The sequence below is a fragment of the Leopardus geoffroyi genome, chromosome C1 (assembly GCF_018350155.1).
Source record: "Leopardus geoffroyi isolate Oge1 chromosome C1, O.geoffroyi_Oge1_pat1.0, whole genome shotgun sequence".
Taxonomy (NCBI): Eukaryota; Metazoa; Chordata; class Mammalia; order Carnivora; family Felidae; genus Leopardus; species Leopardus geoffroyi.
The window spans coordinates 50,735,713-50,753,972 of NC_059328.1; the positions used below are offsets into that span (position 1 = coordinate 50,735,713).

General features: G+C 37.5%; 1 protein-coding gene across 5 annotated transcripts in view; it reads left to right on the forward strand.

Annotated features, from left to right (window-relative positions):
* The window catches only part of PATJ (PATJ crumbs cell polarity complex component), a 364,334-nt gene that overhangs the window by 125,780 nt on the left and 220,294 nt on the right, over positions 1-18,260 (forward strand). For all 5 annotated transcript variants that reach the window (XM_045477622.1, XM_045477623.1, XM_045477626.1 and 2 more), the window contains exons 23-24: positions 12,096-12,167; positions 14,205-14,382. In XM_045477622.1, the coding sequence (XP_045333578.1) occupies positions 12,096-12,167; positions 14,205-14,382 (250 nt within the window). The remainder of the gene's footprint in view (positions 1-12,095; positions 12,168-14,204; positions 14,383-18,260) is intronic.

The following is an 18,260-nucleotide window of genomic DNA, read 5'->3' on the forward strand; positions in this document are numbered from 1 at the left end:
TGCCCCCCACCTTCCAACTTCCCAAGGTGAGAGAGTGAGTATCATTCACCTGAACATGGTATCTGTGGCAGAGAACCAGAAGCTGTTGAGAGAATGTTTGGTGAAGATATCAGAGTGTGGAGTAGTTTCTTGACAATTCAAGGAGATTCTGTGGAGTGTGATGGGTAGTTTGGCCTGGGGGCGGGGAGAAGGGAAGGGGTTTCCATGGGGTGTATGAGAATGGAAGGAGAAACCAGAGCAGCAAGGAAGGAAGGAGTTGGAGGTGTTGGCCAAGCATAACAGGGATGAGAGATAGGGTAGATTTATTGGCCTTCGTGTTTTTATTAAACCTTTAGTCCAAGAATGATTTTGTATTGACATATGAAGTGTCTTAGAATGATACCACTTCTCCATTCAGCAACCTGTGACCTTTGACCCTTTTTATTGACCTTTACATTTAATTTTATTTATTTATTTTTAAGATTTTATTTCCAAGTAATCTCTGCACCCAGTGTGGGGCTTGAACTCAAAACCATGAGATCAAGAGTCACGTGCGCCACCAACTGAGCCAGGCAGGTGTCCCTCTGCCTATAGTTTTAGACAGAAACTTCATATTGCAAAAAGTTGGTCTCTGTGCTTCAGCAAAGCTCCTTTCTGAGTGTAAAGGAAAAGACTCCGAGGTTCCTGGCTGGCTCAGTCAGTGGGGCATGCGATTCTTGGTCTCAGGGTTTTGAGTTCGAGCTCCATATTGGGTATGGAGACTGCTTAAAATAAAATTTAAAATTAAAAAAAAAAAAAAGGAAAGACTCAGATAAGCTCAACCACTTGGAGAAATCTGATGGCTTTTCATTCAGCAGAACTGGACCAGTGTTCAGCAGGGAGGTGCTGACAGGTCCTGTGTCCTGGCGTGAGCAATGTAACCAAGCTCCTGGGGAAATGCATAGTATTAAACAGGCAATAGGTTTGTTTCTTCAGGAGGGATGGTTGCAGATGGAAGTACTGGAAGGCTTAAAAATATAATTTTATAGGGGCACCTGGGTGGCTCAGTCAGTTGAGCATCCGACTTCAGCTCAGGTCATGATCTCAAAGTCTGTGAGTTCAAGCCCCACGTTGGGCTCTGTGCTGACAGCTCGGAGCCTGGAGCTTGCTTCTGATTCTGTGTCTGCCTCTCTCTCTGCCCCTCCCCCACTCATGCTCTGTCTCTTTCTCTCTGTCAAAAATAAATAAACATTTAAAATATATATATGTATATATATAATTTTATGACTTATTTTAAATTTATTTTTAATTGTTTTAATGTTTATTTTTGAGAAAGACAGGGTGTGAGTGGGAAAAGGGCAGAGAGAGAGGGAGACACAGAATCTGAAGCAGGCTGCAGGCTCTGAGCTGTTAGCACAGAGCCCGATGTGGGGCTCCAACCTATGAACTGTAAGATCATGACCTGAGCCAAAATCAGCCACTTAACCAATTGAGCCATCCAGGTGCCCCTGACTCTTTTTTTAAATTAAAAATTTTTTTAAGTAATCTCTACACCCAATGTGGGTCTCAAACTCACAACCCTGAAATCAGGAGTTACATGCTCCAGTGACTCAACCACCCAGGTCCCCCTAATTTTGACTACTTATATGGTCAAATTACTTTTCAAATGAGACCGTTTTATTTTTTAAATTTCTCTTCTGCTTGGTGTCAATAATTAAATCTCACAAAGAATTCGGAAATGAGACTGCTTTTTTAAAGGTATAGAACTGTAATTGGAAAATATCTAAACAAATTTCCAAAACCACCCCCCCTTTCTTATGCAGAAGTCAAAATGGAACATCCATTCTGTCTTACTCAGTTCTTACCACTTTCAGAAAGGGAAGATACACTTTACTCCTACCTCATTCCTTTCTTATTCTCCAGAGGTAACTTTGACAAGCTGATTTCTTATGTGGGCACAGGCATTCAAGAGTTTCAACCTAACTTTTGAGAGCTCAGTCTTGCATTTGAATGTTGTTTTTTTGACTTGCTGTTATAGATTCAGGATATATTAAAATTTTAGCAGGTAATAGAAGAGTTCCTGTAAGTCATGTTTTCCCCCTTTTAGTCTTTAAAGGTATGTCCCGTGGAGTTAGGTTCATAGGTGAATATTTATTGCCACTCCAGAGCTTTTCTGACTAATGCATAGATTCTTTTGGAAGACAGTCTTTCAGATCAGGGTATCATGAAGTGCTAAATGATAGTTTAGAGTTTCTACTTTGCATTAATTTTGGTGTAGAACCCAGCTAAGTTATTTAATATATACTGTGCTTCTGCATCCCATTGACTTCCCTGTACCTTTAGAGGCCTAATTTTTTGTTTGTTTGTTTGTTCTAAGATTAAATTTAAAGGGGGCCTGTAGTGCAATGGATAATGTGTCTGACTACAGATCAGAATATTTATTCAATTTATTTAAACTCAACAAAACAGGGGTACCTTGGTGGTTCAGGTGGTTAAGCATCCAACTTTGGCTCAGGTCATGGTCTTGTGGTTGTGGGTTTGAACCCCGCGTCTGTCTCTGTGCTGTACAGATAGCTCAGAGCCTGGAGACTGCTTCGGATTCTGTGTTTCCTTCTCTTTCTGCTTCTCCCCCGTTCACATTCTGTTGTTTTTTTTTTTTCTCTCTCTCTCTCTCAAAAATAAATAACATTTAAAAAATAATAAACTTGGGGCGCCTGGGTGGCGCAGTCGGTTAGGCGTCCGACTTCAGCCAGGTCACGATCTCGCGGTCCGTGAGTTCGAGCCCCGCGTCGGGCTCTGGGCTGATGGCTCAGAGCCTGGAGCCTGTTTCCGATTCTGTGTCTCCCTCTCTCTCTGCCCCTCCCCCGTTCATGCTCTGTCTCTCTCTGTCCCAAAAATAAATAAACGTTGAAAAAAAAAATTTAAAAAATAATAAACTAAAACAACACAAAAACAATTCACCCATTTCTATCTCTCACGCCCTGCCTCTTGCAACTACCAATCTGTTGTTGTCTGTATCTGTGAGGTTTTTGTTGTTGTTGTTGTTTATTTTATTTTTAATGTTTATTTATTTTGAGAGAGAGAGAGGGAGTACGCACACAATGGGGGGAAGGGTAGAGAGAGAAGAAGGAAAGAGAGGATCTCAAGCAGGCCCTGTGCTGTCAGCCGGGCTTAATCCCATGAACCATGAGATCATGACCTGAGCTGAAATCAAGAGTTGGATGCTTAACCAACTGAGCCACCCAGGCACCCCTGTTGTTTTAGATTCCACATATAAGAGAGATCATATGGTATTTATCTTTGTTTGTCTGATTTATCTCACTTAGCATAATACCCTCAAGTTCCATCCATGTTGTCTCAAATAACAAGATTTCATTCCTTTGATGGCTATATAATATTCCATTTTAAATTCCATGATTTCTTTATCAATGGACACTTTGGCTCTTTCTGTATCTCGGCTATCATAAATAAATGTCATAAATAATGCTACACACGAACATGGGAGTGCATGTATCTTTTGTAGCAGCGTGTTCTTTTTTTAAATTTTTATTCATTCATTCATTCATTCATTTATTTATTTATTTGCTAAATACTCATAAGTGAAATTGATGGATCATATAGTGATTGTATTTTTAAATTTTTGAAGAACCTCCATACTTTTTCCATAATGGTTGCATCAATTTACATTTCCAACAACAGTGTACAGAAGTTCCCTTTTCTCCATATCTTTGCCAATCAGCACTTGTTATTTCTTGCTTTTTTGATAATTTCCATTCTAATAGATGTGAAGTGATACCTCACTGTAGTTTTGATTTGCATTTCTCTGCAAATTTTCATGTACCTGTTGGTCATCTGTATGTTGTCTTTGGGAAAAAATGTCTATTCAGATCCTCTGCCCATTTTTTAATTGGATTGTTTGCTTTTTGGTATTGAGTTGTATGAATTCTTTACATATTTTGAGTTTTATTCTCTTATCAGATATATGATTTGCAATTATTTTATCTCATTCAGTAGGTTGCCATTTCATTTTGTTTATTGTTTACCGTACTGATTAGTTTGATGTGGTCCCACTTGTTTACTTTTGATTTTGTTCCTTTTACTTTTGGTGTTGGATTACAAAAATCATGACTAAGACCTATGTTAGGGAGTTTACCACCTATGTTTTCTTCTAGGAATTTTATGGTTTCAGGTCTTATATTTAAGTCATGAATCCATTTTGGGTTAATTTTTGTATATGTTGTGAGATAGTGGTCCAGTTTCATTCTTTTGTATGTGGCTGTGCAATTTTCCCAACACCATTTATTGAAGAGACCATCCTTTCCCCACTATATGTTCTTGGTTCCTTTGTTGTAAATTAATTGATGATCTAAGTGTGGGTTTATTTCTGGACCCTATTCCATTGATGTGTTTCTTTTTATGCCAGTACCATACTGTTCTAATTACTATAGCTTTGTAATATAGTTTGAAATCTGGAAGCATGTTACCTCTAGCCTTGTTCTTTCTCAAGATTGCTTTGGTTAATCTAGGTCTTTGAGGTTTCATATAAATTTTAGTATTGTTTATTCTATTTCTGTGAAAAGTACCACTGGGATTTTAATAGCAGTTGCATTGAATCTGTATATTACTTTGGGTAGCATGGACATTTAAAAAATATTAATATTTTTAATCCGTGAGCATGGAATATCTTTTATTTGTGTCTTCACTTTCTTTTATTAATATATTGTAGTTTTCAATATACAGGTCTTTCATCTCCTTGGTAATTTTATTTTTAGGTATCTTATTCCTTTTGATCGAATTGTAAATGGATTTGTTCTTAATTTCTTTCTCTGATACTTTGTATTAGTGTAAAGAAACACGACTGATTTTTGCATGTTGATTTTGTATACTGCAACTTTACAGAATTCATCTATCCTAACTTCTTTTTGATAGAGTCTTTAGGATTTTCTATATATGATATCATGTCATCTGCAAATAGTGAGTTTTACTTCTTCCTTTCCAATTTAGATGCCTTTGGTTTCTTTTTTGAATAAAAGTGGTAAGAGTGGTCATTCTTGTCTTGTTCCTTATCTTAAAGGAAAAGCTTTTAGCTTTTCACTGTTAGGTCTGATGTTAGCTGTGAGCTTGTCATATATGGCGTTTATGTTGAGGTACATTTCCTCTATACCTGCTTTTTTGAGAGTTGTTATTATAAACGGATGTTGAATTTTGTCAGATGGTCTTTTTGCATCTATTGAGAGATGATCATATGAATTTTAGCCTTCATTTTGTTAATGTGGTGTATCACATTGATTTGTGATTGGTTGAACCATACTTGCATCCTTGGAATCAATCTTACTGGATTATGGTGTATGATCCTTTTAATGTATTGTTGAATTTGGTTTGCTAATATTTTGTTGAGGATTTTTGCATCTTTGTATCTTTGTCTGGTTTTGGTATCAAGGCAATGCTGGCCTGTAAAATATGTTTGGAAGAGTTTACCCCCTTCATTTTTTGGAAAATTTTAAGAAGGATTGGTAATCAATTGTCTTTGAATATTTGGTAGGATTCACTAGTGAAGCCTTCTGGTTCTGAATTTTAGTTTATTGGGAGGCTTTCAATTACCAATTCAATCTCCTTGTTAGTAATTGGTCTATTGAGGTTTTCTATTTCTACCTTATTCAGTCTTAAAAGATTGTATGTTTCTAGGAATTTATCTATTTCTTCTAGGTTGTCCCATTTGTTGGCATATAATTGTTCATAGTAGTTTCATGATTCTTTGTATTTCTGTGGCATCAGAGGCATTTCTGAATTTATTTGAGACCTCTTCTTTCCTTGAGTAGTCTAGCTAAAGGTTTGTCAATTTTGTTTATCTTTTCAAAGAACCAGCTTTTAGTTTCATTGGTCTTTTCCATTATCATTTTAGTCTCTATTTCATTTATTTCTGCTCTAATCATTGTTATTTCCTTCCTTCTAAAAACTTTGGGCTTCATTTGTTTTTCTAGTTCCTTCATATGTAAAAGTTAGGTTTGAGACTTTCCTTGTTTCTTGAGGTAGGCATTAATTGCTATGAGCTTTCCTCTTAAAACTGTTTTTGCTGCATCACATAAAGTTTGGTATGTTAAATTCCCATTTTTGTTTATCTCAATGTATTTTTCATTTTTTTCTTTCATTTTTTAAAAAATTCTGTTTCATTTTCTTTTATTTCTCTTTGGATTGACCAGTGGGTCAAAGAATGTTGTTTAATTTCCACATATTTATGAACTTTCTAGTTTCTAGTTTCATACCATTGCAGGTGGAAATGATGCTTCATTTAATATCAGTCATCTTAAATGATTAAGACTTGTGGGGTGCCTGGGTAGCTCAGTAAGTTGAGCGTCCGACTTCGTCTCAGGTCAATGATCTCACAGTTGATAGGTTTAAGCCCTCTGTCAGGCTCTGTGCTGACAGCTCAGAGCCTGGAGCCTGCTTTGGATTCTGTGTCTCCCTCTTCTGCTTGTGCTCTGTCTCTGTCTTTCAAAAATAAATAAAAATGTTAAAAAAAATTTTGTTTTAAATGATTAAGACTTGTTTTGTGAGGCTCAGTCAGTTAAGCATACAACCTCGGCTCAGGTCGTGATCTCAGGGTTTATGCGTTTGAGCCCTGCGTGGGGCTCTCTGGTGTCAGAGCAGAGCCCACTTAAGATTCTCTGTCCCCCTGTCTCTTTGCCCCTCCCCCACTTGTGTTGCATGTATTATCTCAAAAATAAACTTAGAAAAAAAAAAACTTGTGGCCTAAGATATCTATCTTAGGAAATACTCCATGTGCACTTGAAGAATGTGTATTCTAATGCTTTTGGAATGGTATATTCTGTATGTATCTGTTAAATTCACCTGGTCTAACATGTCATTTGAGGTAGATGTTTCCTTATTGATTTTTTGGTCTAAAGTCCCCTACTGTTATTGTATCACTATTTTTCCCTTTAGGTCTATTAATGTTTGCTTAATATATTTAACTGCTCCTGTGTTCTATATTAATGTTATATTTTCTTATTGGACTGATTACTTTATCCTGATATAACATCCTTCTTTGTCTCTTAATCATTGTTTTAAAGTTTATTTTGTCTGATAGAAGTATGTCTGCTCCAGCTTTCTTTTAGTTTCCATCACATGGCATATACTTTTTCATTTCTTTACTTTCATTCTGTGTGTCTTTACATCTGAAAGGAGTCTTGTAGGTAGCATGTAGATGGGTCTTGTTTTTTCATTCAGCTACTCTGTGTCTTTGGAGATTTTAGTACATTTACATTTAAAGTAGTAATCGAGAGGTATGTGTTTATTGCCATTTTGTTAATTGTTTTCTATCTGTTTTTGTAGTTTTTCTCTGTTCCTTTCTTCTCTTATTTTCTTTGTGGTTTGGTAACTTTCTTCAGTGGTATGCTTATATTTTTAAATCTTTTGTGTATTTACTATAGGTTTTTGGCCTGTAGTTACCATGAGACTTACATATAACAATTTACATCTATAATAGTCTATGTTAAGTTGATAATAACTTACATTTGATCCCATTCTAAAGCTCAATCTTTTTACTACTCCCCACCATGTTTTATGTTTTTGATATCATAGTTTACATATTTTTATCTTGTGTGTCCCTTAACTAATTATTGTAATCATAGTTATTTTACTATTTTTTCTTTTAACCCTCATACTAGCTTTATAAATAATCCACGACCTTTATTATATATTTACTTTTCCAGTGAGATTTGTTCTTTCACATGGGTTCTCATTACTAATTAACACTCTTTCTTTTCAGCTTAAAGAAGCCCCTCTAAGATTTCTTGTAAGGCCAGTTTAGTGGTGATGAACTTCTTTAGTTTTTACTTGTCTGGAAAACTCTTTATCTCTTCTTCAATTCTGAATGAGCATTTTGCCAGATAGAGTATTTTTGGTTTCAAGTGTTTTCTTTCAACACTTTGAATATATCATGCCATTCCCTTGTGACCTATAAAGCATGTGCTCAAAAATTTGCTGGCAATCTTATCATGGGGAGTGGGTTTTTTTTTTTTTTTTAATATTAACAAGGTTTTTTTTCTTTTGCTACATTTAATAGTCTTCCCTTGTCTTTAACTTTTGACATTTTAATTATAACATGTCTTGTTGTGGGTCTCTCTGGTTTCAACTTGTTTGGAACTCTCTGGGCTTCCTGGATCTGGATGGCTATTTCATTTCCCATTGTAAGGAAGTTTTAGCCATTATTTCCTCAAATGAAATTTCTACCTCTTTCTCTTTCTTTTCTCTTTCTGGGAGCCCTATAAAAAGTGAATATTAGTTTATTTGAAGTTGTCCTATAAGTCCCTTAAGCTATTTTCATTTTTTCTTATCCTTTCTTCCTTTTGCTTCTTTGATTGGTCTTGTCTTTGAGGTGATTGATCCTTCTGTTTTGTCTAGTCAGCTATTGAATACCTGTAGTGTATTTTTCAGTTCACATATTGCATTCTTCAGCTCTGTGACTGGTTTGGTACTTTCTTATGTTTTCTACGTGTTTGTTGAAGTTTTAATTGTGTTCATCCATTCTTTCAACTTCAGTGATCATCTTTATGACCATGACTTTGGACTCTTTATATCACGTATATTGCTTATCTCCTTTTGACTTAGGCATTCTGAGGTTTTGTTAAATTTCATTTGGAACATTCCTCTGTTTCTTCATGTTGCTTGACTTTCTGTGTTGGTTTCTATACAGTAGATGAAACTGCCACCTCTCCCAGTCTAGAAAGAGTGGCCTTGTGTAGGAGGTGAAACTTTTCATTCAGCCCTACCACAGCTCTTGGTTGTTTCCCAAATTTCTGTGCTTGTTCAAGCAGGCTGTTGTATTTTTAATAGCTCCTGGTAGTTGAGGATGTGCCTCAACTGAGGTTGTCAGTGTCCAAAAGGGGAGAATCAGGCTTTGACTAGAAGCCAAACCCTTAGGCAGCAGCTTTAAAAGTATGCAAATGTATATGGTCCTGAGGGACCACATGTGTAAGCCCCACTGGGCACCAAAGACAGGCAATCTGAGGTGTGCCTTGGGTGGCAGTCACAAAAATTTGGGCTCCAGAAGAGTGTTTATAAGCTCTTTTTGGGGAGATACCAGCAAGCTGGAGCAAAGCAGAGGGAAAGTGCCAAGGTGGTGTTCACAGCCTATGTTCCTTTAGAGCCACACTGTAGGGCACTGGATGTGTGCCAAACCTGAATCCTGCCCCTTAGTCCAAAGCTCCAGGATGAGCAAAGTGACCTTTTTCACAGAAAGCCTGGGGCATATGCCTCAGTCTGCAATCTTTGAAGTGCCCTGGTGATGGTAGCCTACCAAGAATGGTCCTCTGATTGCCATAGTCCTGTGGAACCCAACAATGCAAGACCCTTCATCCACCAAAGCCAGGCAATCAAAGGGTGTCCCTGGACATCCGCTGCGAACACCAGGCATCAGACTCATGGAGAACTCTCCTCCCAAGAGTCAGTGGCTCTCTGGAGCATGGCTGATGATGAGCATGATGCGAGCACTTGCCTCTCTGGAAAGGCTTAGTCAGCCCGAGGTGTGTCCGTAATTAGACCAAATATTTATGTCTTATTATCACACCTGTCATGATTTGGGATACAGGAAAGTAGAAAATAGAAGGAAAGTTTCAATGTTGGTTTGTTTGGGGATTTTTAATTTTTAATCCTCAGTTAATATTTAAAGGGGAATTCTAAAATAGAGCATGACAGTATTCCTTGCAGTAATGTCCATATTCTGAAAACCAGGATATAATGTAAAGTATCATATTTGGGATGGCAGATAAATTACATCAATAGTATGGGCTATTAAGATGCTGTTAAATAAAAAAAGAAAGATTACGATACATGGGGAAAATTTTTGATAGAAATACAAATGAAAAAAATTGTAAAGGAAATGAATATTAAGCTTCCACTAAATGACAGTCACGTCATTTAATCCTTGTTACTGTTACATAGGGTAATCAAAATATGAAAGCTTCTGCTATTATAGCTATTCAGTGAACATCTATGCACATGTGCAAAGAATAATATAATGTGATAATATGAAGACTTTGCTTAAATTGGTAGAATCCTGGGTATCCTGTAGGGATTGCATTCAGCTGCTTATAAAACTCTCCACTTGGGGTGGCTTAACCAAGTGGGGCTGTAATTTTTTTCATGTAAAAACCCCTGAAGAAGGTGATCTGCTGGGGTCTTAAACACCTTCCTTTCTGCTCTGCTGTCTTTAATGCATTGCTTTAGTCACTGTTTCTTCATGATTTTAAAATGCATGCTTCACTGCCAATATCATCTCTGCCTTCTAGGCAAGAAGAAAGGGAAGGTCGTAGCATGAAAGGCTCCTGCCAGATGATTCTCTCTCCATGTAATGAGTTTTTCTGGAAATCTCTGGGGACTTGTACTTCCATTTCAGAACTGTAGCTCCCAGTTAACATTAGCTGAAAGGAAGTCCAGAAAATGTATTTCTTTAAATCTGGGCATAGTGCCACCTGGAATAAAGGAGAAGTTATGTTGGTAAGGAAGGAGGAAGAGGACATTAGATAAGTAATTGGCAAGTATCTGCCAAACTCTTTTTCCTTGAATACTGTGATGCTCTTCATCATGAAATCATTGACTGGCTGAGGCAACAAAACCATCTGGGAATAGGTGAGATGTTAACGACCCCTGATGATTCCAATTTCTTAACTAATACTTGGATTCTTTCGGTATTCTCTTTTTCATTCAGCCTGAAACCATTCTACCCTAGAAAGTCTGTCTGTAGACATGCAGGTGGGTTTGGAGTTTTGCTGCTATTTATAGGACTCATTTGAGACTTCAGAGAAAAATGGAGCATTGAAACGTTTAGGCTGCAACACAGATTTGGATACTGTGAGGAGGTTGTGTAGTTGCAGCCTTCCCTGAGCTTCAGTTCCTCAAGTGGAAGAATAAAATAATAATATGACCTGCAGTGCCTGCTTCACAGGGTTTTTGTGAATGTGAAATGGAAGAGGTAGTACCTACATTTTTGTACAGAGTAATAAAATGTACCCTTCAGACCTATTATCTCAGGTGGTGGTCCAGAGTCACACATGCATTTCATGGTGAGGGTTAGACTGGAGCTTCCAGATAATATATGGTAATGTCTCTACCCTATTAGATAGCATTACCTTTATAAGTACTTTGTAATTCAGCATTTTTAAAAGGATCTTTTTTTTTTTTAAGTTTATTTATTTTGAGGAGGGAAAGGGGCAGAGAGGGAGAATCCCAAGCCCTGACATAGGGCTCGATCCCATGACCCTGGGGTCATGAGTTGAGCCAAAATCAAGAGTTGGATGCTTGTAGCACCTGGGTAGCTTGGTCTTACTTCAGCTCAGGTTGCGGTTTGCACATTCAAGCCCCATGTTGGGCTCTACGCTGACAGCTTGGAGCCTAGAGCCTGCTTCAGATTCTCCTCCTCTCTCTCTGCCCCTCTAACCTCCCCCTCAAAAATAAATAAACATTAAAAAAGAGGTGCTTAACTGACTGAGCCTTGCAGGCACCCCTGTAATTCAGCATTTTATGTTATCACTTCTATACCAGCATGACTTGATGGGTGAAAGTATGGCAGTGGTAGGTGGGAGGATCAAATTAGATCTACCAGAAGGAAATCTCTCTGCAAACTGCAAAGTGATGGATAATGACACAAGACGTTCATGGGATACACATCACAGGGAGTTACTTAGTGCCAGGATGACAGATCTACAAAGAGGGATTGTGTTTCCTGTTTAGCCATTTCAGCTACGTATGTTGGTTTATGCTGGAGTGTTTTCTTTGCTTGTCGATCAGGACCAAGTTTTAAGGAATATATGTTATAATATTTTGTACCTTGATCATGAAACAAATGTGAAGTTGTACAAATCACACATAGATTTTTAGGAAATAGCATCTAGACTGTCACCAATAAAAGTGTTTATAATCTGTGATGTTTCTGGTGCCAGGTGGATTGTTTGTTGAACATTAAAAGTAATGTATTTTTGTTTTGTACAGATAGTTAACTGTTGATGTAAATATTTTAAACCTTAAAAATTAAGAACTATTTACCTACAAATAGATTGCTCAACTTCAAAACTTTGTAAGAACCTTTAACAGCACTGTTTTACAAGGTGCATGTGTGTTTTTCCTTTGTCTCTCTTCAGTGAGTTACCTGAGAGAGAAGAAGGTGAAGGAGAAGAAACTCCAAACTTCAGCCACTGGGGTCCACCAAGAATGTACGTTGATGATGTCATTGGCTTTCTCAGTAGGAGAACACAGCTGGTTGCTCTTTCCTTTCAGAGTGTCATTTAGACGTTCTCTACTGATTAAGTATTGCCATAATGTACATCTAGGCTGGTCTAAGGTTTTTTTGTTTTTTTTTTTTAATTATTTTAATATGAAATTTGTTGTCAAACTGGTTTGCATACAACACCCAGTGCTCATCCCAACAGGTGCCCCCTCAATGCCCATCAACCTTTCCCCTGTCCCCCACCCCCTATCAACCCTCAGTTTATTCTCAGTTTTTAAGAGTCTCTTATGGTTTGGCTCTCTCCCTCTCTAACTTTGTTTTTCCCTTCCCCTCCCCCATGGTCTTCTGTTAAGTTTCTCAGGGTCCACATAAGAGTGAAAGCATATGGTATCTGTCTTTCTCTGTGTGACTTATTTCACTTAGCATAACACTGTCCAGTTCCATCCACATTGCTACAAAATGACCTAAATTTTAGTTTCAATTTGTCTTCTCTAGAGATTTTTACCTGGGCAAAATGACTGTAATCAATATTAGGAAAGTCTTTATCATACCTTTGCAGAGAAAGCAATTTGCAATTGTCCATGTATGGTAGTAACCAACGGACTAAGCATATTTTATTACTGCATCCTTGAGGAAGGCAGGTAGGACTGCCCTGAAAGGACTAAAATTCCTTCCCTTATTTTTTTTTTAAGTGAACAACAACATCAGTTGAAGTTTCTATCATGTGTCAATTTATCTCTATCCTCCTTCCTTCCCTTGTGTTAGTTCCAAGTTTGTGCCTAGTTTGAGCTAACAGTATATAAAAGTCTTCCATTACCTGCTCTATTCCGCATGCGTTATTAATGCCATAATACCTACCAACGTTGTCTGTTTTCTTCTTGCACTTCTGAATTTTGTCTTTGGGAGCCGTTTTCTTTTCGTTTTTCAATGTTTATATTAGTTTGAGAGAGCTGCCCACAAGCAGGGGAGGGGCAGAGAGAATCCGAACCAGGCTCCACACTTTCAGTTCATAGACCCAGGCTCCATCCCACTAACCTGGTTCATGACCTGAACCAAAATCCAAGAGTCAGATGCTTAACCCACGGAGCCACCCAGGTGCCCCTCTTGGGAGCTGTTTTCTGAACTACTTTTTAAAAATTTCAGTTAATCATTGGTCACATCTGTGCAGTTTGAGCAAAATTCATAACCAGAGAAGAACAAGTTTTATTCCATTCTTTATTTTTTAAAGTTATGTGGGGTGCCTGGGTGGCTCATTCAGGTTGCCTGGGAGGCTCAGGTGGTTGAACATACGATTTCAGCTCAGGTCATGATTTCATCGTGAGTTACGAGCCCTGCATCAGGCTCTGCGCTGACAGTGAGGAGCCTGCTTGGGATTTCTCTCTCCCTTTCTCTCTCTCTCTCCCCAACTTGCTCTCTCTCTGTCTCAATAAATAAATAAATTAATTAATTAATTAAAATAAAATAAAATAAAATAAAATAAAGTGATGTGGAGGTAGGAAGAAAAGAGAACAACTTCCAGCCTTAAGAGCAAAATCTGTCCTCCACTTAAAGAACCACAGGTTAAACCTGCTGACTGGAAAAAACAGTTTGGGTAACAAGATTTTTGGTCAGAAATTTATTTTATTATGAAAGTTTGTGGTTTTTGTCAAAATGATATATGTGACTTTCTTGATTTTTTTTTCACCCATTTATTACTTTCTTCATTCTTTGCTAATGTTACGGATATAGATTAAAAGAACTAATTACAGAAAACATATTGTGGTAGGAGCTGTGAACATTAAGAATATTAAGAGGTGTAATTATTGTTTTAGAAATCTTTTTCCAAATTCAGGCTTTCACATGTGCCACAAATCACTGAAAATATCTTAGAATTTTTGAACGAGGTAAAATTTTGATAACATTTGTAAAAATATATTCATATAAGATATGAGTCACAAGGATATGGTACAAAGTGAACACTTCTAGTGACATTCCAACAAGTTATACTAACTTATTCATGAGTGAATTTATTTTCTTTTTACAGTGTTGAGATTTTCAGAGAACCCAATGTGTCCCTTGGTATTAGTATTGTTGGTGGACAAACTGTAATAAAACGCCTGAAGAATGGAGAGGAACTTAAAGGTATATTTATCAAACAAGTTTTAGAAGACAGTCCAGCAGGAAAAACAAATGCTCTTAAAACAGGAGATAAAATACTTGAGGTAAATGATGTTAAAATTTTGTTTTCATTTGAAACCTGCTTTAAGACAGTAATATTTAACCAGAAGTCCTCCCTTCATTGTTGGGGTATATGTATGTACAATTGGTGTATTTTCTTCCCATGCCTTAGTTTGTATGTTGTTTGCATGATTGTATGTATGTAATTATAACATCAGGGTGGTAGCATACAGAATGCTGCACAAAGGCGTAGCTGACTGAAAAAACAATTCTACGATTTAACAGAATGAGGCAGGTGATGGGCATTGTGCTTCTCCCACAGTCTGACAAGTTGTAATTTTTTTTCATCATTTAAAAAATTTCTAATATTCTCTTTTTTGTAGGTGTAGTTGATCTAGAATGAATGCTACATTAATTTTTGTAGGTGTAGGAGGTGTACAACATAGTGATTCGACAATTCTGTACATTCCACAGTGCTTGCCCCAAATGTAGTTAGCATCTGTCCCCATACAACCTCGTTACCATATTATTGACTAGATTCCCTAGAACAAGCTCTACCTTTTATAAATATGTGTCAGTGGAATAGCCACGCACATCCTCCCAGATTCCATTGGAGGGAGCACTGGAGGTCATGGGGTGAAGTCTTGATTGCCCTGTTTACTTTGCATTTGTTCTTGGACAAATTATTAAATGCACCTTATTCTCATGGAAATGAGAATTCAAAACCCATAGCATTATTGTGAGTATTAAAGCAAAGAACTGTGTAAAACCTTTCTGTATATACAAATATTAGGTTATATTTGTGTTTTTTTTTTTTTTTTTTTAAATTTTTTTTTCAACGTTTATTCATTTTTGGGACAGAGAGAGACAGAGCATGAACGGGGGAGGGGCAGAGAGAGAGGGAGACACAGAATCGGAAACAGGCTCCAGGCTCTGAGCCATCAGCCCAGAGCCCGACGCGGGGCTCAAACTCACGGACCGCGAGATCGTGACCTGGTGAAGTCGGACGCTCAACCGACTGCGCCACCCAGGCGCCCCTATATTTGTGTTTTTGAAACTGAAAAGAAAATTTCAAACACACGGGGGACATGGCAGTGAAGAAAATGAGCAAAATTCCTACTCCTATGGCATTTACATGGTAGTAGGGAAGATATTACATAGGTGATGTGTAGAGTGTTAGATTGTAGATTCTATGGAGAAATAGAACAGAAAGATAAGGAATGGAGGTGGTAATTGCAACTGATAGGTTGGTTATGGAAGATGATACTGAGACAAATACAGGAAGCGTGAGAATGAGCCCTGTGGATGTATAGGGGAAGAAGGATCCAGGCAGAGAGAACTAAAAGGCGAAAGCTCTGAGGTAGGAGTTCGTCTGGCTGTGTTGAAGGAGCAGAAAGCAGACTGGCACTGATAATGTATCTAAAGGGAGCAAGAGAGCGCGAAGAGAAAAGGTCTGAGAGGTAAAGTGAAGCCACATCACAGAGAGCTTGGAAGGTTGTCTTTGAACGCAGTGAGAATCCATTAGAAGATTATGAATGCATACATATTTTAAAAGGATTACTCCTTCTGGGGCAGGTGTGGTTTCCATTATTAAGTATTTGCATGGTACATTGGTTTGCTTTTTGTTTTTTTTCATTCCTTCATTTTCACCCTTATTTGTGATTTTGTTTTAGTTGTATGTTTTGTAAGCAATACATAAGGGATTTTGTCTTATTAAATCTACATTGATAATCTTCATCTAGTAAATAAGTGGCACGGATTAATTTTTTATTTTGATTCCTGATATATTTGAACTTAATTTTTAAATATATGTTTTGTATTTTGTTTGGTCTCTCCCCCACCTTAACTTTCTATTTTGAAATACAGAGTCATGGGAAAGAAATTGTAAAGAAATATACAAGGAGGTCCCATATACTCTTCCCTCAGCCTCCCTCAATGTTAATGTTACCTTAACAGTAACTATAGCCATAGTATGATAGCAAAATCAAAATACTGATATTGACATAATTCACAGACCTTATTTCCATCTTACCAATTAGGCACACACCAATGTATAACTGTATGTGTTTTTATAGCTCTCCAGTTTGATCACACGTGTAGCCTTGCATAACCACCACCACAATCAAGAAACTCAACCGTATCACCACAAGACTCCCCTGTGCTACCCTCTGCAGCCATTCCTCTTCCCCTCTTCATATCCCCCCATCCCCAACCTCTGAGAATCACTGATCTGTTTCTCCATGTCTTTAATTATCTCATTTCACAATTATCACAGAAATGGAATTATGCATTCTGTATCTTTTTGAGATTGGCTTTTTTCATTCTGTATAATTTCACTGAAGTTCATTTAATCTGTTGTGTCCATTAATAGTTGATACCCTTTTATTATGTCTGAATAGTATTTCATGGTGTGGAGGTACCACAGTTTAACCATTCATCCACTGAAAGCCACTTGGGTAGTTTCCAGTTCTTGGCTTATTGTTATGAATAAAGCTTCTCTAAATATTCGTATACAAGTTCCTGAGTGAAAATAAGTCTTCATTTGTCTGAGATAAATGCCCAAGAATGCAATTGCTGGGTTGTATGGTAAGTCCATTTTTAGTTTTGAAAGGAGCTGTCAAAACTATTTTCCACAGTGGCTGTACTATTTTACATTCCCACCAGCAATGTATGAGTGGCCCAGTTTCCCCACATCCTCACCAACATTTGGTGTTGTCACTGTTTTTCATTCTGCACATTCTGATGGGCAGATAGTGATACCTCATTGTTGTTTTGAGTTTCCCCAATGGAAAATGATAAAGAACTTTTCACACCTTATGTATGTGTCCTTTTCAGGGAAATGTTTGTGCCGGCCTTTTGCCTGTTTCCTAATTGGATTGTTCATTGTTTATCTTCTTCAATTTTGTGGGTTTTCCCCTCATCTCTCTCTGCTGTAAGATGAATGTATTCTCTCACTTATCCATCAACACTTTTATATCACTGTGGTGTCTCAGATTTAGTAAATTTCTTTAAACTCACACCAGATGTGAAATGTTAATACTTGAATCTTTATTTTGTCAAACATACTGAGTCATTTGTTTACTTTTTTCCCGTGAAGAGAATTACTCATTTGTTTTTAAGTAAAGCTTAATATTTCTTTCTGCCTTGAAACAATTGCACAATTGCATAAAGGATTTAGGCCCATGTAGAGAAGAATTTGTTTAAGTGGGAAATTGGAATTTAATTTAATTTTTAGAAATGGGTCTGTCTTGTGTGAATGGGACACACTTTGGGTTATAAATTTACAGCTTAGAAACACTCAGGTTATTTTTTTGTTGTAATAGAATTCCATTTTCCCCCCTAACTTCCCAACTTTAGGGATTCACATTTAACCCTGTGGAAATCTGTGTCGGGGAAACCGAAGCTGGTTATTACTGGAAGATGAAGTGGTTCTTTTATAGCTTCTACCTCATTTATTGTAGAATGTCATGGGGATCAGGTTATTCGTAAGAAGCTTCATCAAACCATTGTGATTGCTTTTAAGCTTCAGTTAAATTTTTTTCTATATGCATTTACTATTATCCTCATCCTTCCTGAGTTCAGATGGGAAAAGGCTTTACAGAGCATTGAAACCTCCCACCGGATGTCTGTTAGAATAAAAGGCCAAAGTTCCTGCCGTGGCTTTTGTGTGGTGTGCCTTCAGCTGCCTTCCTGACCTCACCTCTCTCTCCTCTCCATTTTGCACTGTGCTTTAGACTCACCTGCCTTTTTTATTTTTTTTATTTAAAAATTTTTTTTGCCAATCATTTATTTCTTTTTAGAGAGAGAGCAAGCAGGGGAAGGGACAGAGGGAGAGAGAATCTTAAGCAGGCTCCATGCTGAGTGCAGAGCTGACACAGGGCTCAATCCCATGACCCTGGGATCATGACCTGAGCCAAAATCA